Source organism: Canis lupus, chromosome 8 (genome assembly GCF_011100685.1).
Source record: "Canis lupus familiaris isolate Mischka breed German Shepherd chromosome 8, alternate assembly UU_Cfam_GSD_1.0, whole genome shotgun sequence".
Lineage (NCBI taxonomy): Eukaryota > Metazoa > Chordata > Mammalia > Carnivora > Canidae > Canis > Canis lupus.
Window position 1 is genome coordinate 38,134,519 of NC_049229.1, and position 22,651 is coordinate 38,157,169.

The window sequence follows — 22,651 nt, forward strand, 5'->3', positions numbered from 1 at the left end:
TAAATTCACTCTCTCCATCCACTGTGAGATTGTATTACTTTTGCATTCCTGGTGTTCGATCTCAGTTTAGTTACAAGTTGAGACTTTATTTCATCCCCAGACATGTACAGAGTGGCTGGTATCCCTCTATTACTTCTCCCTTATGGACACAATTACTTGCAAGGCAGGAAGCCAGCTGGGTAAATCAGACTGTCTACTTTTCCCTCTACGTACACCCTTTAGGTCTGTGCAAGCAAACCCATCCCACATCTCCTCCTGCAACTGACATTCAGTATTGTAATAAATCAATTAGGCTAAAGCACTGGACTATTTCATTAAAAAAAGAAAAACTTTTATAAAATAAATGTTAAGCCCTTCTTGTGTCATTCTTAGTCCTGCCTTATAGACTATAAAATATGTAGGTGGGTTATTATTCTTTGTTTCATGATTTTATTAACATTTCAGAGACAGACCAAAGCCAAGAGATTTCGAACAGAGAAGTTGCTCATACCATTCTGTAGCCTGAAAGATGGCCCCAACAAAACAAAAGAAAAAAATAACCAAACCAAGAAAGCTTCCAGCATCCTTTTCCTTTCACTAGCTTGATATCCTAGGGCCTACACAGGGATCGATGAGTAGCCTACAGAGTACCCTCGTGGCACCGATAATATTCATCTCAGTTGAGAAATTTGGACTTGGCTGAGCCCATCTGCTCTCACTTCAGGCTAAGGTTGCCTTGCATTTGGAAATCGCACTGTCAGCTTGGTTTAGAATGTTACATGGGTGAGGCATATGCTTGTCCTTACTGCCCAGGAAGATGTTGGCATGGAGAAATGTGAAGCCTCCTGACTGAAGCTGGCATTTATAAACTCTCCTCTTGTCTTCTCTTCTAGTTACTGTGACAGTGGGAGGCAAGCAACACCTGCTTGGACTGTATGACACTGCAGGACAGGTACCTTTTTGCTATTTTGCTTCATTGAGGGTTTGGGGGGTGGGGAGAATGATCCATTTGGCTAGACACATGGAGACTGAGAGTACAGATATTATTACCTCTTCTGATCACTCAGGACAAATTTATTGTCTATCTAAATGAGAACCAAAGGCATATTCTTAATATCTTAATAACACGGATAATTACAAAAAACTAAATCATTATGTTACTCAAGGTGTTGGTAGGCAAATACTCATTCATTCATTGATGGATGACCATCAATAACTAAAATAATGAATTTGGCCAAGAGTCTCAAGTTCTTCCTAACCACACCAATTCCAGATTGGGATTAATGAGTCAATTTTATGAATTTTAGTTTCACCCATTTTTTTCACATTATATTCTTTGCCCAGCCTTTATTTGAATTGGCTAATGAGCCATGGAAAAGTCCAAAAAGAGACAGAGAATGAGCGGGGGTAGGGTAGGGAGATGGATGAAGTGTTGGGAAGAAGAAAAGCCAGGATCCTGAATGGTTTCCAAAAGTGAGGGTCGACCCCTGAATAACTGGAAGTTGACTCTAAATTCTCTAAGATTCTTGAAATACTCTCATTTCTGTCAGAGATGTGTCTTCAAGTTGGAGAATGTGGCCAACCAATAATGGAAGGCTGTAGATTAGAATGAACCCTCAATATTTATTCAGTTAGCACATGCCTTACTTGGATGAAAATGCCACCTCATCTTTCTTTCCTTGCACCCCACACTCCACTATGAAAAGTTTCTAGTGTTACAAAATTCATGGGTTAAGCAATTGATGGCTGTGGCCCAGTTTCTTTGATAGAGCTTTTGTTACCATTGGGTCATTTATTTAGGTCAAAATCAGCGGGTTGTTCAGTCTGTCCAAACTCATACATCTTAAGTCCTTTGGAGTGAACACTGACCATGCTCTTTCCCACTGTGAGCTTCCTGGTAATTGTTCTTTGTAGTCATGCATTTGTCTGGGCCTTTTTTTTTTTTTTTTTCCACAATTATCTGGAGATACGTCTTTTTGCTCAACTTGAAAATTCTGTACTAAGAAAAATAATAATAAATGGCATTCTTTGGGGGATTTCTGTGTGCATCTGCAAGGACCATGTATAAATGTCTGTGGGACACCAGAGGCTGATGTTGGGCAGGCCAGGACAGTGGGGAACCTGGAAAATCATACACCAGACTCAAGACTCCTAAGAGTTAGTCAGTTACCCATCATTTGCAGATGACTGTTTTAGCCATCTACTCTCAGGAACTGGGGAGTGCAGGAGACTTCTCATATCAATATCAAGACACACAACCAGGAAAGGATGCTCCAAATGCCTAAATTGGAAAACTGGTTTGGCTCCTCTGGGTTAAGGTACAACGGCCTCAGTGTACCTGCTGCTTGACTGCCCCTCCACCAGAAAGCCTGCCGGTGATAAAGGCACACTGCTTTTTGGACCGAATCTGCCTACTTTCATTCAGTCATCTAGTTATTAGGGTTTGCCATTCATCAGAAACTCATAGCCCGAAAGGGACATTTTATACCCTTCATCCCCATACTTAGAGTTTATGAATATAACCTAGTTCGAAAAGTTCAGTACAGCAAAGATTATTGCCTGACTCTGAGTCCTCTCTGTTTCTCTCGCCTTCTGAAAAGCTCCCACCCAGTGCTCCCTTCTTCTGTAGCAATCCATGACAAGTGTTAGCTTCTTCACATTCATTGTCCCCAGAACAACCTCCCAAGCCTCTGTTTAATTTCCAATCCAATGACACTGTTTAAAAGCTCCCGTAGAGTTTAATTATTCTTTCCCACTGCTGTCCTTTTTAGAACAAATTTTAAATAACACTAATATAGGACTTGAAGCTCTAAGGCAGTATAAAAATATCCTCAAACTCCAAATTGAAGAAAATAGAATGATCCAAACCTCTGACACAGAAGAAGCGATGGGCACTGATAAAATATCACAACAAGTGGGTTATAAATATTTCCTCAACTTAATGCTTTCCTCTAATGCTTTCTACCAGCTACTTTGAAAGCTCAAAGGTGGACAAGATTCATTGGGGAGCATGCAGCTTGGGGTAAAGAAATCAGGACACATCTTAAAGTTCCTTCTAGGCCTAAAATTCTATGATTAGGACTTTTCACAGACTACTTCAAGAAGGCCTAAAAGACCTAGAGTAATTAAACAAAATGATTTGAGGCTAGACCCAAGGAAGATCTTCCAGCAGCAAAGGATCATTAAATATTGGTGTGAGTTACACTAAAGGGTAACATGTAATTCATTTTGTATAATAGTGGTGGTTCTCAAACTTGAGCAGACATCAGAATCATGTACAGGTCCTTCTAACACCCAGCCCCTGGGCCCACTTCCAGAATTTCTGATTCTATAGGTCTGGAATGAGGCCCAAGAATTTGTATTTCTAACAGGCTTCTTAGTGCTGCTGCCACTAGTCTATACACCATATTTTAGGAAACACTGTTCTGGGGGTGCCTGGGTGGCTCAATCTGTTAAGCATCTGGCTCTTGGTCTCAGCTCAGGTCTTGATCTCAGGGTCATGAGTTCAAGCCTGGGGCTGAAAAAAAAAAAGGAATCACTGTTTTGTAACCTTGCCACTCAAAGTGTGGGGTCCACCAGCAACATCGACATCACCAGGGAGCTTGCTCGAAATGCAGATTCTCAGGCCCCAGTTCCAGCCGATTGACTCCGAAAATTCATTTTAAGAAGATCCCCTACATGATCCTTATGCAATAAAGTCTTTGGTGGTCAAAGCATGGCTCTAACAGGAGGATGCAGCAGAAAATACTCCTTACCTGAGTTGATCCCCCTGGTTCTATACCTCTGCCAATAAGGCTTTGGGACACATTTTACTTAGAAGCATGATCCCCAAATTTCCACTTCCAGCCTCAGGCAAGATCCTCCACTGTCTCCAGTTATATTCCAGCAAATGTCACTGAGGTCACATGGTTAAGGAACATTCATCTAATTCAAAAATACTCATATGGTCAGAGTTACTAAGAGGTGATCCACCTGATTAATCCCTGAACCACAGAAAAAAGAAAAAAAAGTCTCTGAAACCAACTCTAGAATTCTATCTTGCTGTAATTGAATAATTAGATTTTCTCACATGAATAAACCAGGAAGCAGTGTCCCTCATCTTTGTCTTGAGCTAATCATGGGTCAGAGTTAGTGAAAACAACCTCAAGGGGCACATATTCTGCAAAGCAAAGTGATAGGAACTTGGCATTACCACCCTCAAAGTTAGCCCTAGACAAAACGATTTAACCTGGCTCCGTCCACATTGTCATCCCTAGTCTACCTCGGTCACCACTGCGGCCCCCACCAGGCCCACCTGAGGCATGCTCCTGGCCATTCAGAAGCGCGCCAAGCACTTTCTAAATGAGGTCACATGTATACACTCCTATCACATGGCAGGTCCTACACAACATGCGCTCCCTCCCCAAATCCCTAAAACAAACACATATTTGGACTTTGAGTAGAATCCTTTGAAAACAAAGTCTTCAGCACTCTGGTTCATCTGTTAGATAGAATTCCAAACATTAAGTTAGGCAATGAGGGAAGGGATTCTTCACAAACTGACTCTGCATATTACCCCTCAGCTCACACCAGAGAGGCAATAAGGCTGGGCCTGTAAGCCAAATCTATTGAGGTCGTGCCAGGTTATGCTGTACAGCACATGCCTCTAGTAGTGCATTACTGAAAATTTTTCTGAAAGGGATTTCTAGAGCTCAGATCTTTGGCTCAGCTACAAAGAGTCCCAGAGCCGACTTTTCCATGACATACTTGCAGGCCAGTATGTTTCAAGTGCGTCATTAGAGACCAAGTAGAGAACAGGATGCTGGGGTGGGGATGCTGCAGCAAAGCCTGGGCATCTGCCAACTGAGGAATGCCAAGCTGGGGGACCATTCGGTCCCCGGTCATGGCTCAGAGCCAGGCATCCTCTCATCCTGCTGCTGGCCACCTAGAATGGAGCCAGCCATAGCACTAAGACATCTTGCCTCCTTCTGTCAGTGGACCCTCCACTACAAGAGCCATGTGGGCAAAACTCTACTCAGACTGTGGCCCCTCAGGCCAAACTCCAGGATAGACATATCTCAAAGGCCATATTTGCAAAAGTGGCAGTTGGCAGCACCACCAGGGAAGAGTGAGAATCTCCTGGAATCAGGAGCTGGGCTTCTCAGCAGGGTGAACCCCCCGGGTTCTTGGCATACAAGCCCCTCAGGATAGGGGGTTGTCTGTATGTTGGCAAGCATGGAAGGGTGTCTGTCACTGAGAAACCACAGCCCCGAGCATCTCGGTGGTCACCAGTGACCATGGAAGTGTGGGAGTATAAAGGCCATCAGCCACACCTCTCCCTGAGCCAGGACTACACACTGCATGTCTTCATCTGCTCTGGTTTCTGAAGTGCCTCTGTCCTGAAGAGTTTGAAGAGGCCCATGAGGCAAGTATAATTGGGGTTCATTAGTGGCAAACCAGGGTCCACTTGGAAGGACATGAACCTTCCCTTTTGCTATTGGCTGACCCAATGGGGCCATCTGGAGCACAGAATCTGGCATCAATCCTCCATGGAAAGTTTGCCTAACGCCTCAAAACAAATGTTTTTCCTCAATGAGCCACTCAACTTTTCTTGCTCATATGTGCCTTAATGTGGTTTTAGAAGTGTGCAATCCGGAGATTAGAAAGAAGTTTGCTCACATGACAAGTTATCAGTAAAAGTAACCTTAGGACACAATCTTACTTCTCAAATTATAAAAGAATATGGGGTTGTAGGGACATTGATTCAGAATGCTATTGCTATTAGAGTATGTAAGCACGTGGGTCCTGTTACAATTCAGTTTAGAAAAAGTTAATTTCAGATTCAGCCCTGGTATCCACTGAGGGCAGGGACACTGCAGCTGTTGTTGACAGGATGGACTCTTGACCACTAAAGAACTTAATACATTCAAGACGTTGCTCTAAGTGGTCGACACATACTAATATTTCATCCTCAAACAACCCTATGGGGCAAGCACTGTTATTAATCTCATTTTACAGATAAAGAAACTGAGGCAGAGAGAACTTACCTACTATCACACAGTAGTCACAGGCAGTGCTGGGATTTGAACCCAGAGAACATGTCTCCCTAGCCCATGCCTCTTAAGCACTATGCTACACTCCCACCCTCTGGATGTTGCTCACATTTTCCAAACCAAGACTGACAGATAGGAGAGTACTTATGGGAGAATTATGAAAATGAGACTTATGCTAAAATCCAAGATAAATGTCACTAAACCCAAGAGGACTTGGAAGCAGAATTCTATTTCCAATTGAATATGCATCAGGGATAGATGGGCTTGGGGAGGAGAGACTCAGTACAACTCTCCTTGTCACTCAGAGTGTGATCCCTGGACCAGAGCATCAGTATCACCTGGAAACTTGTTAGAAATAAATTCTCAGGCTTCATCCCAGACCTGCTGCTGAATGAGAAGCTGCACGTTAACAAGATTCAAGGGGCCCTAAAGTCTGTGAAGGAATGGTCAAATCGTTTCTCTTCCTCACTACCTGGACTATCATGCTCTGGCTGTTCCAGACTATACGGAAGGCGTGTGGCCATCCAGTGAGGCTCCCCCTGAACTGCTCTTTCCCAAGAGTGGCCCATAGTCATCCGAAAGTGCCAGATCTGTCTGCAAACCAGTGCTCCGCCTTCAGGGTGAAGTTGGTACTCAAGAGCCTAAAGTCCCAAATCCCTCCCTATCCCCTGAGCCCCTCCCCATCCACCTCAGCCCCCTTGTCCATTTTAGCCCTCCAAAGCCCTACTCGAGTGGCAATTTTAGATTGAGATGCTGTCTCCTCCAGAAACAGTCAAGCACCAGCCTTCCATCCTCAGTTTCAACATTGTTAAGCGGCCTCAAATACCAGCTAAACCACTTATCCATTTCTCAGAGTTCCTTTACATCCTCTCAACATGTGGTCATCCAACCTAGGCTTAAAATGTGCCCTATTGTGGAAAACTTATCAGCTGGTACAAATTCAAATCCCCCAACCTCCCACCACCCGCCCAGCACTCAATCTCAAGAGGACACTTCCCTTTATTAATTCTGAACCCCCTGCTATGTGTCATCACTGCAGCCTGTGGCTAATGGGGGCCAACAGGAGCCCTGCCAGCCCATGATGTGAGGGCTTCTTTAAAGGTGTTTTTGATTCTGATCAGTTCTGATGAAATCACTCAAGCTGTCTAGAGTTTGGCTTCTTCGACTTTGAAATCAGCAGAGGGGACAGGGAAGTACAGTAACCTGTAGTTCTGAAACTTGAATTGCAACAAAGTCACCTGACAAAGTCGCAAAACAGCTGGTAAAGCCCCTGCCCAGGGCCACAGCCACAGGAGAGCTGCGCAGGGCCTGAAGATGTGCATTCCTTACAAGCTCCCAGGCCAAGGCTGCTAGGCAGCGACCACACCTGGGGAGCCACTGCACTAAAGGATCTCAAAGGCCTCTTCCTACTCTGATTTGTGCTCTTCCGATTCGAGTAAATAAATATTCTACATTATTATCACAGAGCTAACCAAGAGCAAGAGAAACTTGGCCTGTCTCACTTGCAAATAAATTGAGTGACTTCTATATTTTCCTTTTCTTTCCCGCAAGGGAAGAATCAATTCTTACTGACCTTATCAGCTTCATATAGCTTCTTTAACAGTGCTACATGCACAGGAGAAAATTAATCAAGGTTTTTGACTGGAGTTACACAGCAGAACTAAGGCTTCTACAGAAGAGATATCCAGAATACAGAGCAAGATAAACCCCAGCGAAGGACAAAGTGGAAGGTCACTCAGCTGGAGGGCCTTGGCTACCCTGCCAGGAGTAAAGAAAGGATCAAAACCCCAGACTCCTCTCACATTCTCAATCCATGGGCTTCCTAACTCTTCCAGAATGTAAGCAGAATTGCTTTGATAGCTTCTGGGTATAGAATCAAATAAACACAATCCATTCAGACCACCAGTTATTTGTTCCTACCTTATCTAGTTGTGACACTTCTGATTGTACAGTTTCTGGTTTTAGGACTTTGAGGTTTTAAATATACAGTATCTGCTTCCATCTGCTGGTAATTTCTAGCAATTGCAGGCCACGAATCGATCTAAAACATGCAAGGTCCCACATTTCTTAGATTCCTGGGTAAAGCATGAGTCTGTATTAAGATTCCTAGATAACTTAATTTAAAAAAAAAAAATGCTTAACCTGTCACTTGAGGTTCTGAGCTGAAGCAAATAATGTGGTCACAATTAAGAACCGCTGCTGGATTCGGGCTAAACAATCCATCCCAGTATTTAATAGTTCTGAGACATTAGTTCATTACTGAACTTCTCTAAAACTTAGCTTCCTCTTCTATGAAATATGATTGTGGATGCTACTACCTCTCCAGTGCAACTGTGAAGATTCAACAAGGTAATGCAAGTAAGTGACTGAAACAATGCCTGGCCCTTCGTGCTAAGCCCTTGATGCATCCTCAGTGATTGTGAAGATAAGAACAATGCAAATCAGGTATTCTCAACTCCATGCCAATTCCAAACTGATTAGACTGGAATGCCCAGGCCCTCTTTCCAAAAATTGTTATTTAATTGGTCCTGGAGTGTGGGGAGAGAGGCAGGTAGTTGGCTAGCAGGGTGTCAAGATATTCTCAAATCTCCCCGGGTGATTCTAACAAAAACTCTGCCATAAATGACCCACGGAATAGCCACGTGTTTATTTGCAGGTCACTGCAGACCTGGTGTCAGCCAATCAATCAACGGCATTTATGGACTGTTTGCTGTGGACAGAGTATAAGTAGGGCATGAGAAAAAGAAAAAAAAAAAAAAAAAACAGCATGGTCCCTGATCCATTTATCACAATCCAGATGGGAGGATGAAATGGCAGAGAGCAGGTGGTATTGTGCACAGCTGTAAGTTATGGCCTGGGAAGAAGAGTCTTGGCTTGTCAGCCTCATGGCTGCATCCTAAGGAAAAGCCCCAGAGCAAAAGGAAAGCAGGGCAGAGATGGTGGGCAAGAAGGTTTGGTTACAGGGTTCATGTATAAAGAGAACTTAGGATTTTTCAGCATCCTTGCCATCTTGCCCTGATTTTGGTTAGGTAATTAAAAACCTTTGCTGAGATTCTAGTGGGATTAGCAGTGGTAATAGCTGCAGCCATGTGTTCCAGAGTCCCTGAGGACCGGGCACTTGAAGTAGCTTAACAATAGATCAGCGCATGCCCATTGACCAGAGATGCCATACTCAACACGCTAAGGGACTTCCTTCCAGTCACACGTGTCCATGTATGGACATATTCTCTTATTATAAAGACATCATGAGAGTCAATAGAAAGTTGGCAAGACTGATATTTTTAAATATCCATGACATATTAAGTTTTAAAGATCAAGTGGCACAGCAATATGAACTATGCAATCAATTTTAAAAAAAAACTAAATACGTGTCTATTCTATCTGTTATATCTATTATAAATATATAATATTCAGGAGGATACTCTTAAATCATAGCTTCCTCTGGGAAGAGATGAAAAACTATTAGAGATCACATAGAAGGTGAAAACAAATTTTCACTTCTACTCTCTGGATTACTCTAGGGAATGTTTGAATTTTTGTAATGAGCATATATGAGTTTTATAGTTTGCTTGAAATGTTAGGGAGAGTAATCAGAATCCTAATAAATGAATTGTTATGTTGTCCATGTCTATGTATGTGATTAAGTGTGAATATGCAGGTTTGGTTGCCCTAAACATGTATAGTATGTGCATGTACATAGTGTGCATACATATATAAAGTATGCATGTATGTAATTGACGACCATGTCAATTGTGGTATGTGCAAACACGTATGTATACATAGTATATACTTACATGGTATAAGTATACAACATAAATAAAATTACTTTTGGCTTATGTGTTACTAAATTCTATGAAGATATAAAATGTTATATCGAAATAGCAGATTTACCTTGGAACCTCCTGAAACACTTCACGTACAAAAGGTACCTGCTGACTTTTTCCCAAAGTTGAGATGATCCAATGTTTTACTTTGTCTTTATCATTTTACACTAAAACAGTATATACACCAACAACTTATGTAACCAGGAACTCTTCACTTAGAGCATATTCTGGTATGAATAGTGTTTGGGGGGAAAAATAATTAATATGGTATTTTATTTATTAGGCCACACAATAGCCTCTAGGTAGACGTAAGAGGAAATCTCAAAATCTGGACTTTAAACTCTCACAAAATACATTTCTACAAAATTGTGGGGTCTGATCTGGCAATAGCTGTTTGCTTTACATTTATAGCTAGCTTATTCTAAATTAAAATTGCATATAGGAAGAGAATTGCTGTGCCTTGGCCAATGCTGCACTAATTTAAATCATTCGATACAGCATAGTTCCAATGCAACAGGATATTGCAATAATCCTTATTGAATTACATACATTAAATGAGTGAACTTTAAAAAAAAATGGGTGAACTTTATAGTATGTAAATTATCTCACCGAAGCTGCTAAAAAAAAAAAAAGTTCTCTTTAAGTTCTTTAAAAGGGGGCAATTTATAATCTCTTTACACAAGGAAGGGTGTTTTCCTGACTGATGGCTCCTCTATTTCTAGCAATACCTGGAGGCAACCACCAGATCCCAGGGCTGGGAAGGAACCCAGTCCTAGGGCCCTGCAGGGGAATCCTGGCTCAGGACACTCAATTGTAGGGGAACGCCCTTTCCCAGGCTGCACAAACTCTTTGCTCTTCCTGCAGGAGGATTACAACCAGCTGAGGCCACTCTCCTACCCCAACACGGATGTGTTTTTGATCTGCTTCTCCGTCGTAAATCCTGCCTCTTACCACAACGTCCAGGAGGAATGGGTCCCGGAGTTGAAGGACTGCATGCCTCATGTGCCTTATGTCCTCATAGGGACTCAGGTTAGAGGCGGCGATGGCAGAGATGGTGGGGGGGGGCGGGGGGGGGAGGGGCAGGAGGGCAGCACAAAAGGAAAGACCCTTTAGGTGTCTCTTGAGCATCCTCTTTCACCAAGAGATAAGAGAGTCTCGGATATATCAATTCGATAGACAGCCCTCTGTCTCTGCTTTTTATTTTAAATAACAAAGTACTTTTTGAAGCAGACACCCTTCTCCAGCCCTGAGCCAGAGGAATGAGGTGGGGATGTCAATCACACTTACTACCTAATATTTTTCATATCTGAAATCTACAATTGCTTGAAAGTCACAAAATGGGTGTGAATGTCAAAATGACTCCAGCAGTCAGAATGAGCACCTGATAACAGGAGCTCCTTAACACCACTGGAGAAGGAAGACAGAAATTGACTCCTCCGTTCCCTTTAAACCTCCTGGTCTTACAGATCTTAGGAGGGAAGTTAAAAACAGATGTATCAGATAAACAAACCTGTGATTGTAAAAGGCTGTGAAGTGTTTTGAAAGCTAATAAAGTTCTATAATTTGAATTTCCAACAGTAAGCCAATTGCACAAATGTGTTCAAGATTGTTTCTACTTTTTTCTAGTTTTGAAAGGATTTTATTTTTTGCTATGTTAAAACTTAAATTACTATCCAAAGACACAGAAATGTAATAATACTGATGGGTTTTATTGTTATCTGTTTCATATGCTCCTATTTTCTATACATCATTTTATACTCTGACAAAGAGAAGTGTTCAAAAATGATAAAAGAAAAGTACTTCCTAGAAAAGATATGGACAGATAATTAACATATCCAAAACTCAGAGTAGAGTTAATGCTTCTATTCTGAAAGATAATTCTTTAAATGCAGTCTTTTACCTTAATTCCAGATGATAATGTTCGACCATATAGGTAAGGCCTACATCCCTGCTGCCAAAATATGTGACAGGACAGAAGCATCTCTGTGCCATTTGAGCCTGCTTTATCATCGGCGGGCACTGCATTGAGCAATCAGGACTAAACAAGAAGAAACCCACAAATTAGGAAAGCTGAGCAATGTGCTTATAAATGGACCTCTAATAGATGAATACATTGGTTTTTCTTTAAAATTCAAGTTCACGTTTACACCCATTCATGTATGCATAGGTTCACATACACAGTGAGATTTTAAAGCAACTAAAATATTTAATTAAATTACCAAAACTAATCCAAATGTATATACCATTTTCAAAGCAGTTCTACCTTTGAAAAGATTAACACGTATTCCTTGAGCAGACCCTTTGGGAGTTCCTCTTGAGGAAGTGCCTTCAGAGCCTGCAGTGACAGTCCTTAGAATATTCCAACAGAAGGCAAATCGTTATCCCCATGAGGGTGAAGACAAAGATGTATTCAGAGCCAGGAAATAGACTATTAAGAAATGAGTAATATAATTTCGGATCAAATGAGGCATCACTGTAAGGTAATAAGACCGATCGATCATCGTGCATTTCCTATAAGCGGGATCTAAAAATAAATAGGAAATTTCAAAAACACCTCAGACAACCTCAGGAGTAAGTCCTCAGCTCTCGGGGGACTTGCTTTTGAAGAAGAAAACACATGGAAAGTCTGCTGTTTACACTTACGAAGAAAACACTTTACTTTTTTAGATGTAACATGGACATGTGTATGTGCCTCCTTAAAGAAAAGTAAGCAACTTCATAGATCTTAAGAGGGAGAGGGGAATCTCTACCATATCACAGTTTAAAATACCTGGTTAGGTCTGAAAAAATATGTGAGCTGGTCACATGTGTATTTTTTTTTTTTTTTTGCCAGATTGATCTCCGAGATGACCCCAAAACCTTGGCCCGTTTGCTGTATATGAAAGAGAAACCCCTCACCTACGAGCATGGTGTGAAGCTTGCAAAAGCGGTAGAGTCAGATTTGAATTTAATTTTAAATATATGCTAAGAGAAGAATTTGGTGTATGATTTGGAATGGGTGAGCTCCGTAGGCTTTTGCTTTAAAGTACGTGTTCGTGGGTCTTCTGTCTGCTTCATGCTGTCCTCCCCCTGTTTTAGTTAGGCTGGAAGGGACCAACCATTTGGTTAGTGTTCTTCCCAGCCACTGTTGTCAGTTTCTTGTTAAGAAGGAAGAAAGGAAGGCAGGCAGGCGGGAAGGAAGAAAGGAGAAGAAGGAAGGAAGGAAGGAAGGAAGGAAGGAAGGAAGGAAGGAAGGAAGGAAGGAAGTGAAAAAGGAGGGATAGGAGAAGAGGAAGGAAGAGAGAGTCGGAAGGTCCTCCATTCGCTTCCTTCGCTTACAGGCCTTCCTTCCTTCCGGTTGCTGGGCGCCTCCTTGATCGCTCTCTTCTCTCTCTCTCAGTCCTTACTTCCTGCACCTCCTTCCTTCCTCGCCCATACCCTCCTTCCCTCCACACCACACTCCCCCTCCATCCCCCTCCCTCCCTCCCTCCCTCCCTCCCCCCCTCACCTCCCAAGACAACCAAACTGAACGAAACCCACACTTGGTGAATTTAAACTGCTGAAGCACTTATCATCTGATTTAGCAACCTTTAGAATATCCAGTTGCTGTTATTTAGTATGAATAAAGTGAGTCATTAGGTATATATTTGTATATCTCACTGCTTATTATCAATGTAATTCATTGAAATGACCCCATAAAAGGCATTTTGTGATTTCCTTGGGAAAAACTTGGATTAGCGTCTGGCAGGGTTATATCTGTTCCCCATATAATGAATGGCCACTTAGGACACTGGATTATGTCACAAACAGCATCTAGAAGAGTAACATAGAGCAGAAGGTAACCAGTTGGAGAATCCAAGTGGCTGCTGACAGAATAATATCAACTAGCTCACAGCTGGAACTGTTTTCACCAACCTTTCTTCATTCTTGAGAGCTTAACGTGAATGGTGATTCTGATGGGGAAATTACGTAAGACCAAATCTTTGTCTCCCGATTACCACCAAGATGTGTGTGCCAAAGCAGACAATAAAATGGGGACAAGTGGAGGAGCTGTTTTATACACGAAGAGGCTTTTAAATCATATTTCCATAATCTGAGTCCACCTCCTCACTGATTTAGTCACAAACCCACAGACCCGGGCCAGAGGTTTTAGAAATTGTTCTTTTTCTAAAGTAACTAAAGCTTCTAGGGGTTTCTGGGGGGCTCAGTCGATTAAGTATCTGAATCTTGGTTTCAGCTCAGGTCATGATCTCATGGTCATGAGATCGAGCCCCAAGTTGCACTCCAAGCTCAGCCTGGAGTCTGCTTGAGAGTCTCTCTCTGCCCCACCCCCCAGCCCTGCCACTTGCGCTCTCTCTCTCTCTCTCTCTCTCTCTCAAATAAATAAATAAATAAAATCTTAAAGTGACTAAAGTTTCTAAAGTAACCAACCCTGCAAAATGCATACACTGGGCAGAGAAGGAGTCACCCTTTTAAACCAGTCAAGTAGAATATTACCTACAAATTCATGAACAAAGATGTATGCATTTCTCTTCTTAAAATGTTCTTATAGGCACCATGACTAAGTGATACACTCAAACCGAAGTGAATTAAATAGAATTATGTTTTTATGGTCGTGATACATGAGAAAGTGTCACAAATTGTTGAGACAACACTTCCTACTTCTGTGAATATCATGTCATAACTACCAGTATGAGCCATTCATTGAGTTCTTAGGATACTAAGCACTCTGCAGGCTCGGCCTCATTTCAGCCTCCAGGTAATTTTCTGAAGCACATAGCGTGTGTCTCATCTTGCAGGTGAGGAAATAAGAGTCTTGGGGAGATGAACATGTTGGATTCGTGCAGCAGTTAATCCCCCAAGCAACTCTAATTCAGATGTGGGGATGTCATCCTTGCGTACCTGACCATGGTCTCCTCCAACCATTTATTTTGCCTTCTGTAAAATGGATACATGTCTATAGGTTCCTCAACCTCTTCCTCACACATTCAGCTTAACTTTCTTCCCTAAGGGACACCTGGGTGGCTCAGTGATTGAGCATCTGCCTTTGGCTCAGGTCATGATCCTGGGGTCCTGGGATCCAGTCCTGCCTCAGGGTCCCTGCATGGGGCCTGCTTCTCCCTCTGCCTATGTCTCTGCCTCTCTCTGTGTGTCTCTCATGAATAAATAAACAAAATCTTAAAAAAAAAAAAAAAAAAGAAAGAAAGAAACTTCCCTCACTAAGGCGCATAGACAAATAACTCCACCAACAAGTATATGTGATTTCCAGCTATGCATTTTTCACAACGAGGAGGTCCCCCGGGAGAATCAGCATTTTGCAGGAGCTTGGTCTGTGTGCCTCGCTTCTGTCCTAGCGCCACCATCATGTTGTCAGTGTCCTGGCCTAACTTCTCATTTAGGGGGTTGTTTTTCCCTCTGAAAAGAAGTCACTCCAAAGCCTCCCATCTTGTTTCATACTAATTTTAGGAACAATGGCTGAGTTCACCACTTTATTGCCTTTTGCCAGTTTCTCCTAGCAACTGCTCTCAGATACAGAGAGAATCATGTTTAGCTTACGAAATCCAATTTAGAAGAAATCCAAGCAAGAGTTTAACTTGTTTCATCACAATACATGTAATTATAGAGATGCTTTAAGTTTCTCTGCTCCCTGACTTTCCTTTCAAGTAGTTTATAATAACAGCTAGTATCTATGGAGTGTTTGCAGTGCGCTAGGCTTTATGCCAAGCACTTCACATGCCTTGTCTTAATTAATCCTCACAGCAACCCCCTGAGGTGTGTGTATTATTATTTCCACTTTCCTAGAGGAAACTGAGGCCCAGAGAGGCTAAGGTCACACTGCTAGAAAGTGGCAGAGCTGGGATATGAAACTGCTTTTCCCACTATGCTCTTCTTCCCTCCTCTATTCTGAAAAGAAACCCTTAGGTTTGGGGCTTCTTTTTTATACACTGAAGCCCCATATTTTAATGTGCGCATTCTTCCCATAGTTTAAAAGCTTTGCACGTTAAAATTTCTCATATCCAATTCCTTTTGCTCAAGACTTTTCAACTTCCAAAGCATTTTTCATCTATCATCTCCTTTTAGCCTCAAAGGGCATTTTATTTTTAAAGGATATTTTAACATCATGCATATTTACAATTCCTTACACTTGTCAAAAGTCAACCACATTTACATAAATATTTTGTATCAATTGATAATAAATATTCATCATTATCCCTCTACTTGTTTTATTCTCCCTCTTCCTGCCATTATTGCATCTTTTAATCTCCAGCCAGCTTTCCCCATTTGCGCACATGGCTACTGCTACTGGGTGTGCTTGTCAGTAACTCACTGACCACCTAGCATGTGCAGGACACTTTGCTACACTTTAGCTCTAAGAATATAATTCTTTGTGCATTCTCTTTCCCAATACCATTTGATGCAACCTAAACATGATTTTCTAAGTTCCAACTTCCTAAGGTATTTCTTGACAAAACATTTTCCCTTTTGCAGCCTTTGGCCTCTTTTTGCTCTGCTATCTTCTTCACCCTGTGTCTTTCTTACTGGTTTTCTCACTGTTTGTCTTTGTACCTATTTCCGGCTGGCTTTGTGACATGCATGCACCAGTGGGTTTAAAGCAGCAAAATTACTGCAGAAATCCTGTAATCTATGTTCAGATACCTTTTTTTTTTAAGATTTTATATATTTATTTGAGAGAGAGAGAGAGAGAGAAGGAGGGAGAGGGAGAGAGAATCTGAAGCTGACTCCACACTGAGTGCAGAGCCGGACGCGGGGTTTGATTCTACGATGGCAAGATCATGACCTGAGCCGAAACTAAGAGTCGGACACTTAACTCACTGAGCCACCCAGGCACTCCTCAATATTCAGTCATCTTAATCAACTGGAATCTTTAATACCCACCTACTGACTGCAAAAGTCACCGTTAACCTCCTTGTTTTCTGTGCTGGCCATTTCTTTCTTCTCTCATGGTCACTGAAAATTGATTGGTCACTTCACTGCTGGAGTCTGGGTTGCAAGAATGAAATGCCTTCCTTCAAGAGGCCCATGGCCCCTTCCCTCATGTCCCCTGCATGAATACTTAGTACTGAGGTAGCAGAGATGGGTAGTGATGGACACATTCAGGGAAGGAGGATTCAGAGACAATTTCTCAGAGCCAGTGACATCTGAGCCAGGTTTGAAGGATAAGGACGAGTTTGTCAGGTGGACAAAGTAGGAGACTAGGAAGGAAAAAATTCCAAATAGAAAGACAAGTGCATGTAAAGGCATCCTTTAAAGCATAGAGAGTGCATTGGCAAGCGATGAGCCAGATTTCACTCACAAATGCTTTCATCAGTCTACATGTGTATTTTTAATGTGATTTAGTGGCCGACATTGAACAACGGAAACTTTCCATGAAGATACACACTTCTGGCTTCTAAAAATAAAAAATCTGAAGGTCTGGCAACACTAGGCTAGGACTTCATCAACTGCAACCTTTAAACAGTCTTTTTTTTTTAATATATTTTTTTAAAGATTTTATTTATTTATGATAGAGAGAGAGAGAGAGAGAGAGAGAGAGACATAGGCAGAGGAAGAAGCAGGCTCCATGCCGGGAGCCCGACATGGAACTCGATCCCGGGACTCCAGGATTGCGCCCTGGGCCAAAGGCAGGCGCTAAACCGCTGAGCCACCCAGGGATCCCCTTTAAACAGTCTTTTAAACAAGGAACATACTCTTCAATTTGTCACAATCCCCACCACTCCATATTACCAACGCTCAAGCAGTGCACTCACATTATCTACCCATCCCTGAGCTGGCAATCTCTGCTTTATAGCCTTACCAAAAAATCAACTGCAAATCTATCCAGCCTAGACAGATTTTTCCTCTTTGAGCAATTTGTTATGATGAAATTTATCTCACAAGCTGTTGGGTTCTTTTTCCTTTTCTTGGCTTTCAAGTTGCCTATACCTTTCCTAATTCTTAAAAGAGAGTTCTTCTCAGTTATTAGCTTATTGTTTAGATGCCAGCTTATTCTGTTTATTTCACTAATATTTTCTCTTCTCTCCACTTATAGGAAATGCCTTACTCTTTCTTTTCGTCCTCTCTCAACACCCTCACTACATCCAAAACAACATCTCGATTATTTCATTAGTTCTTTTCCTTCGGCCACATTTTTTTTTTTTTTTTTCATTTGGTAGATGGCAGCCTCACAGAGTGGTTAAGACTCTGGCTTAGGGGACAGACAAATTCAGACCTCCGATATTGTTTTAGCTGTGTGCCCTTCCGGAGGTAACTTCTTCTCTCTGGCATCAGTTTTTTGAGCTGCAGATGAGGGTAATGACAGACTCACCTTGCAAAGCTCTTACTACCATTAAGTGAACCAATGAAACATGAGGTCCAGCTCAGCAAACTATAGTTGTTGCTAAATTCATGTGCCTCTCAGATGCATCTATGGCTGGGGAGACCTCTTTGCCTTTATGGCTTCCAGTTACACTCTATTTTATTCTATAACCTGTCCTACCTCCACAAGGACAACCTGGAAGAAGGGGTAGTTTTCCTTCACTCAGTTGGTCACTGTGGGTTTTGTTTGTTTAATTTCTTCTTGTCAGACTCTTGTATGTTCTGCACATGCCTGATAAATTTCCCAGCTTTGGGATGATAAATTTCAGCTCTAACAAAGCTATGAGAAACATGTTCTCTCAGTTTGTATTCCTCAATCTCTGGGTTTGCTTTTTTTATTTCTGGAAAAGAAATCATCTTGACAAAGTATGTCACAGATTGCTAACATGTATATCTAAACAAGGATCCACAAATCCTGAGCTCTTACAGATTGTTCTAAATATTTGACTATGTAGGTCACTTTGCTCCAAGAGGCAGAGGAAGCTGTAAGGAAAGTCATGTTTCCTTGAGACTGTTTTCCATCTCACCCTGTGGAGGTCATAAATGAGGTGGCTTATTGTCAGTCATGTCTATCACATGGCTGTGCCTTTTCCCTGAACCAGGGTGAAGTCTTCTCTCTGACCTTCAGAGCACCTGATACACGGTTAACAAAATACTTGCCTCATACTTGGATTCTGTTTCTCACACAAATTTCCCAAATCGCACCCAAAATCTGTGTGCTACTTTTCCCAGAACCATCAGTCCAAAACAATGTTACATTAATACAGTTACACAATAATCCCCCAATCCACAGTTTCATTATCTTCAGAAATACCTGAATTGAGACAGACACATTTGGGCTCCTTCTCCACCTTCGAAAGGCAAACCCTACCATGCTGTTAGCAGCACTCTGGAGTGAGGACGACACAGCGCCTCTGCCCACCATACAGGATCAGTTGGCTCAGAGCCCCACATGTGAACTGAGCCCAGCTCTCCTGTAATTTCTGAATCAAGTGGGGCTTGCCATCTTAGTGGGGAGGCACTCCAGATAGAATGGCCCCACCTCACTCTCTGGGTATGTTTTCAGGATGACAGAGAAGAGGTAGCATATGACAAGCGATCATTCAGCTGACATCTTCACTAGAGTGGTGTGCATTTCACATGTGCATAGCAAGCATTGGCTACAATCCCAAAATGTAATAGATGACATTTCATGACATTATTAGGAAAATGTTCTCTATTTTTTATCCCTCTTTTGCACCCAACTGTTTTTAATGATTTTAAAAAGCCTTTTTCTTGTGGGGGGGCCGGATTTCAGAGGTAGAATGTAATGATTCATCAGTTGCATATGAAAAAGCTACATTTTAATCCAAAGGCCAAACCATGATTAAAATGAAACCATAAGGGCAGCCCGGGTGGCTCAGCAGTTTAGCTCCACCTTCAGCCCAGGGCCTGATCCTGGAGACCCAGGATCGAGTCCCGTGTCGGGCTCCCTGCATGGAGCCTGCTTCTCCCTCTGCCTGTGTCTCTGCCTCTCTCTTTCTCTGTGTCTCTCATGAATAAATAAATAAATAATCGTAAAAAAAATAAAATAAAATAAAATAAAATAAAATAAAGCCATAAAATAGGCTTTTAATATCCAACATCTTTTCTGTGGGTATTTTCCTTTAACTCATACAGTATCTATTCCTTTTATGGGGGAAGTGCATAGTATGTGGACCCAATCAGAAAAACTTTATTTCATGCTTAATTTTTGACCAGCTCCTTGCAGAGTTGAGTGGTAAGGGTGACCACCATAGAACAGAGAAAACACACACCAAGTGAGACCCAGATTCTGGTCTAGTTCTTCCACTTTCTGGGTGGGGGCCCTTAAACAAGTCATTTTATCTTCTGGGGCAGCTCCCATATCTTAAGTGAAACTACAAATTCCTACAGTCCACTCATTGCAAACTGGCTGGTCATTGCCACAGAAATCACACATTAGTGTCTTGGTTGGCTCACAGAATATTTTTTAAATTGGTAATTATTTTTTTAAAAGAGTTTATTTATTTATTCATGAGAGACACTGAGAGACAGAGACATAGGCAGAGAGAGAAGCAGGCTCCCTGCGGGAAGCCTGATGTGGGACTTGATCCCAGGACCCTGGGATCACAACCTGAGTGGAAGGCAGATGCTCAACCACTGAGCCACCAAGGTGTCCCTAAAAATCCAATAGTCCAACTCTACAAGGATGGGCAACAGTGAACCATGGCAACAATTGTCCAAAGCTGAGTAAGACTACCAACTCTAGAGGGGGGGTGTGTTTCAGGCCACCACATTTTCCACCTGTCCCTACTGTCTGGCACCCACTCTGCTTTCCTCATGAACATAAGCTACTGCAATAGGCATGTGATTTTGCTACTCTGCTTTACTCACATATCTGCTGTGGCTTCCAAGGGCTCACCATCCAACTACCCTCCTGTGAATCTTCTTTAATTCTTCAGTTATTCGTATAATGTGAAGCATATAATAAAAAGCATTTCTCCAGATGTCCTTCACATTAAAAGGCCTACATCATGTCATTAGCTCATACCAAGCTTATGAGCAATTAAAACCCTGAGTCTCCCTCACACGAACAATCTCATGAATTTGACTGCCAAACATGGTCTGCTCTGCCTGCCTTGCTATTCGTTAAATGAGAAGCTATAGTTCTGAACTGAATTCCTATATTTCTCAAAAAGATTTTTGTGATTATCAAATATACCATAGCATGAAATTGTCAAAAGCTTTGAAAGAAAATCCTAAGCAAGAACAAAATATTTTTATCATTTAAGTACACATAGAATGTATACTTAACAAGGAGGGTGTCCCCTCAGTAAATGTATTTTATGATTTTTATTTTACATGTTTTGGGTTTTTCAACTCCTTAGAAACATGCCTTTTAAAGTATGTTAAAACCAAATAATAATGTCAACTGGATATTACCTTGCTGAGAGATACTTCATCAGAAGTGCACTGTAGTGAAGAATGACCTATCAAACCTTATCACCCGCTCCCTTTCTATATGCTTTCCCACCAAGTTGACACTTTGCCTTCCCGCATACAGAAGGAGATACATTTCACTTGTACCAGATTTATACATTCCGCATTCCGCATGCATATGAAAGGCTGCTAAAAACAACATCATGTAGCCCTGTTGTTCGCAAACTATATTTAAACAATATCGCCGCTTTTGAATCCTCACGCAGTTTTTACATTTGTTATATTCTTACATTAAGAATGAGTGGCTGCGGATCACTTTCAGAATTTACTGCTTAAGCTTTTCACTTTCAGAATTTACTGCTTAAGCAAAAGCAATCCACAAGCATTTATTGCTAATATCAGGAAGTAAAACATAAAAGTTAAGATAGCAGATGCAAATGAAAATGCAAAAGAAACCACAACAACAGTCCAAACCAACCCCGGGCTGTTTGTGGCACAGGCCTCAGTAGCACTTGGCTGGGCAGGACACTGAACCCCGCTCTGCTTTTCTTTTTTCTTTCCCTCTCATGCCTTTCTCTCTCCTTTATATATATATATATATTTATTTTTTATTGGTGTTCAATTTGCCAACATACAGAATAACACCCAGTGCTCATCCCATCAAGTGCCCCCCTCAGTGCCCATCACCCAGTCACCCCCACCCCCCGCCCACCTCCCCTTCCACCACCCCTAGTTCGTTTCCCAGAGTTAGGGGTCTCATGTTCTGTCTCCCTCCCTGATATCTCCCACTTATTTTTTTTCTCCTTTCCCTTTTATTCCCTGTTACTATTTTCTATATTCCCCAAACGAATGAGACCATATAATGTTTGTCCTTCTCCGATTGACTTATGTCACTCTCTCTCTCCTTTTTTTGTGTTGAAGATCGGAGCACAGTGCTACTTGGAATGCTCGGCCCTAACTCAGAAAGGTCTCAAAGCGGTTTTTGATGAAGCGATCCTCACCATTTTCCACCCCAAGAAAAAGAAGAAGCGCTGTTCTGAGTGTCACAGCTGCTGTTCGATTATCTGAGGCTGCGGGGCCGGGCCTGCGCCCCACCCGACGGCGAGGGCGGGGTGGCAGCCGCCCTGAGACCTGAGACCGAGCTCAAGCCACGCAGGAGGCCAGGCCCGGGGAGGAAGCCCCTTGCCCGGGGCGGGGGGGGGGGGGGGGGGGGGGGGGGTGGAGCCCGCCGGCCCGCCCGCCGCCCGCCAGCTGCGCCCTCCAGCCCGCAGCCCCCGAGCCACGGCGGGACCAGCTGCGCTCGCATCTCGCCTCCAAGAACGTGAAGCTCGTCGAAAATCATCACCCAGCACCCCGAAGGGGAACTTGGTTCCCGAAGTGGTGGCCTTACCCGGTGTCTCCTACAAAAACGCAGGAATTACTATCCTAACCTTTTTCTCTGCATCTGTGGGTCTACCTACGTGTCTTGCATTTATTTGCATTATTTTAAGAAATGTACTAATGTACCACTTTACTCAGGCC

General features: G+C 42.4%; 1 protein-coding gene across 1 annotated transcript in view; it reads left to right on the forward strand.

Moving 5' to 3' along the window:
* RHOJ (ras homolog family member J) overlaps positions 1 to 22,335 on the forward strand; it is a 76,928-nt gene extending 54,593 nt beyond the window's left edge. The window contains exons 2-5 of the mRNA XM_038544897.1: positions 873 to 931; positions 10,700 to 10,864; positions 12,669 to 12,764; positions 22,052 to 22,335. Of these exons, the coding sequence (XP_038400825.1) occupies positions 873 to 931; positions 10,700 to 10,864; positions 12,669 to 12,764; positions 22,052 to 22,198 (467 nt within the window). The 3' untranslated portion in view covers positions 22,199 to 22,335. The remainder of the gene's footprint in view (positions 1 to 872; positions 932 to 10,699; positions 10,865 to 12,668; positions 12,765 to 22,051) is intronic.
* Positions 22,336 to 22,651: the final 316 nt, after the last annotated feature.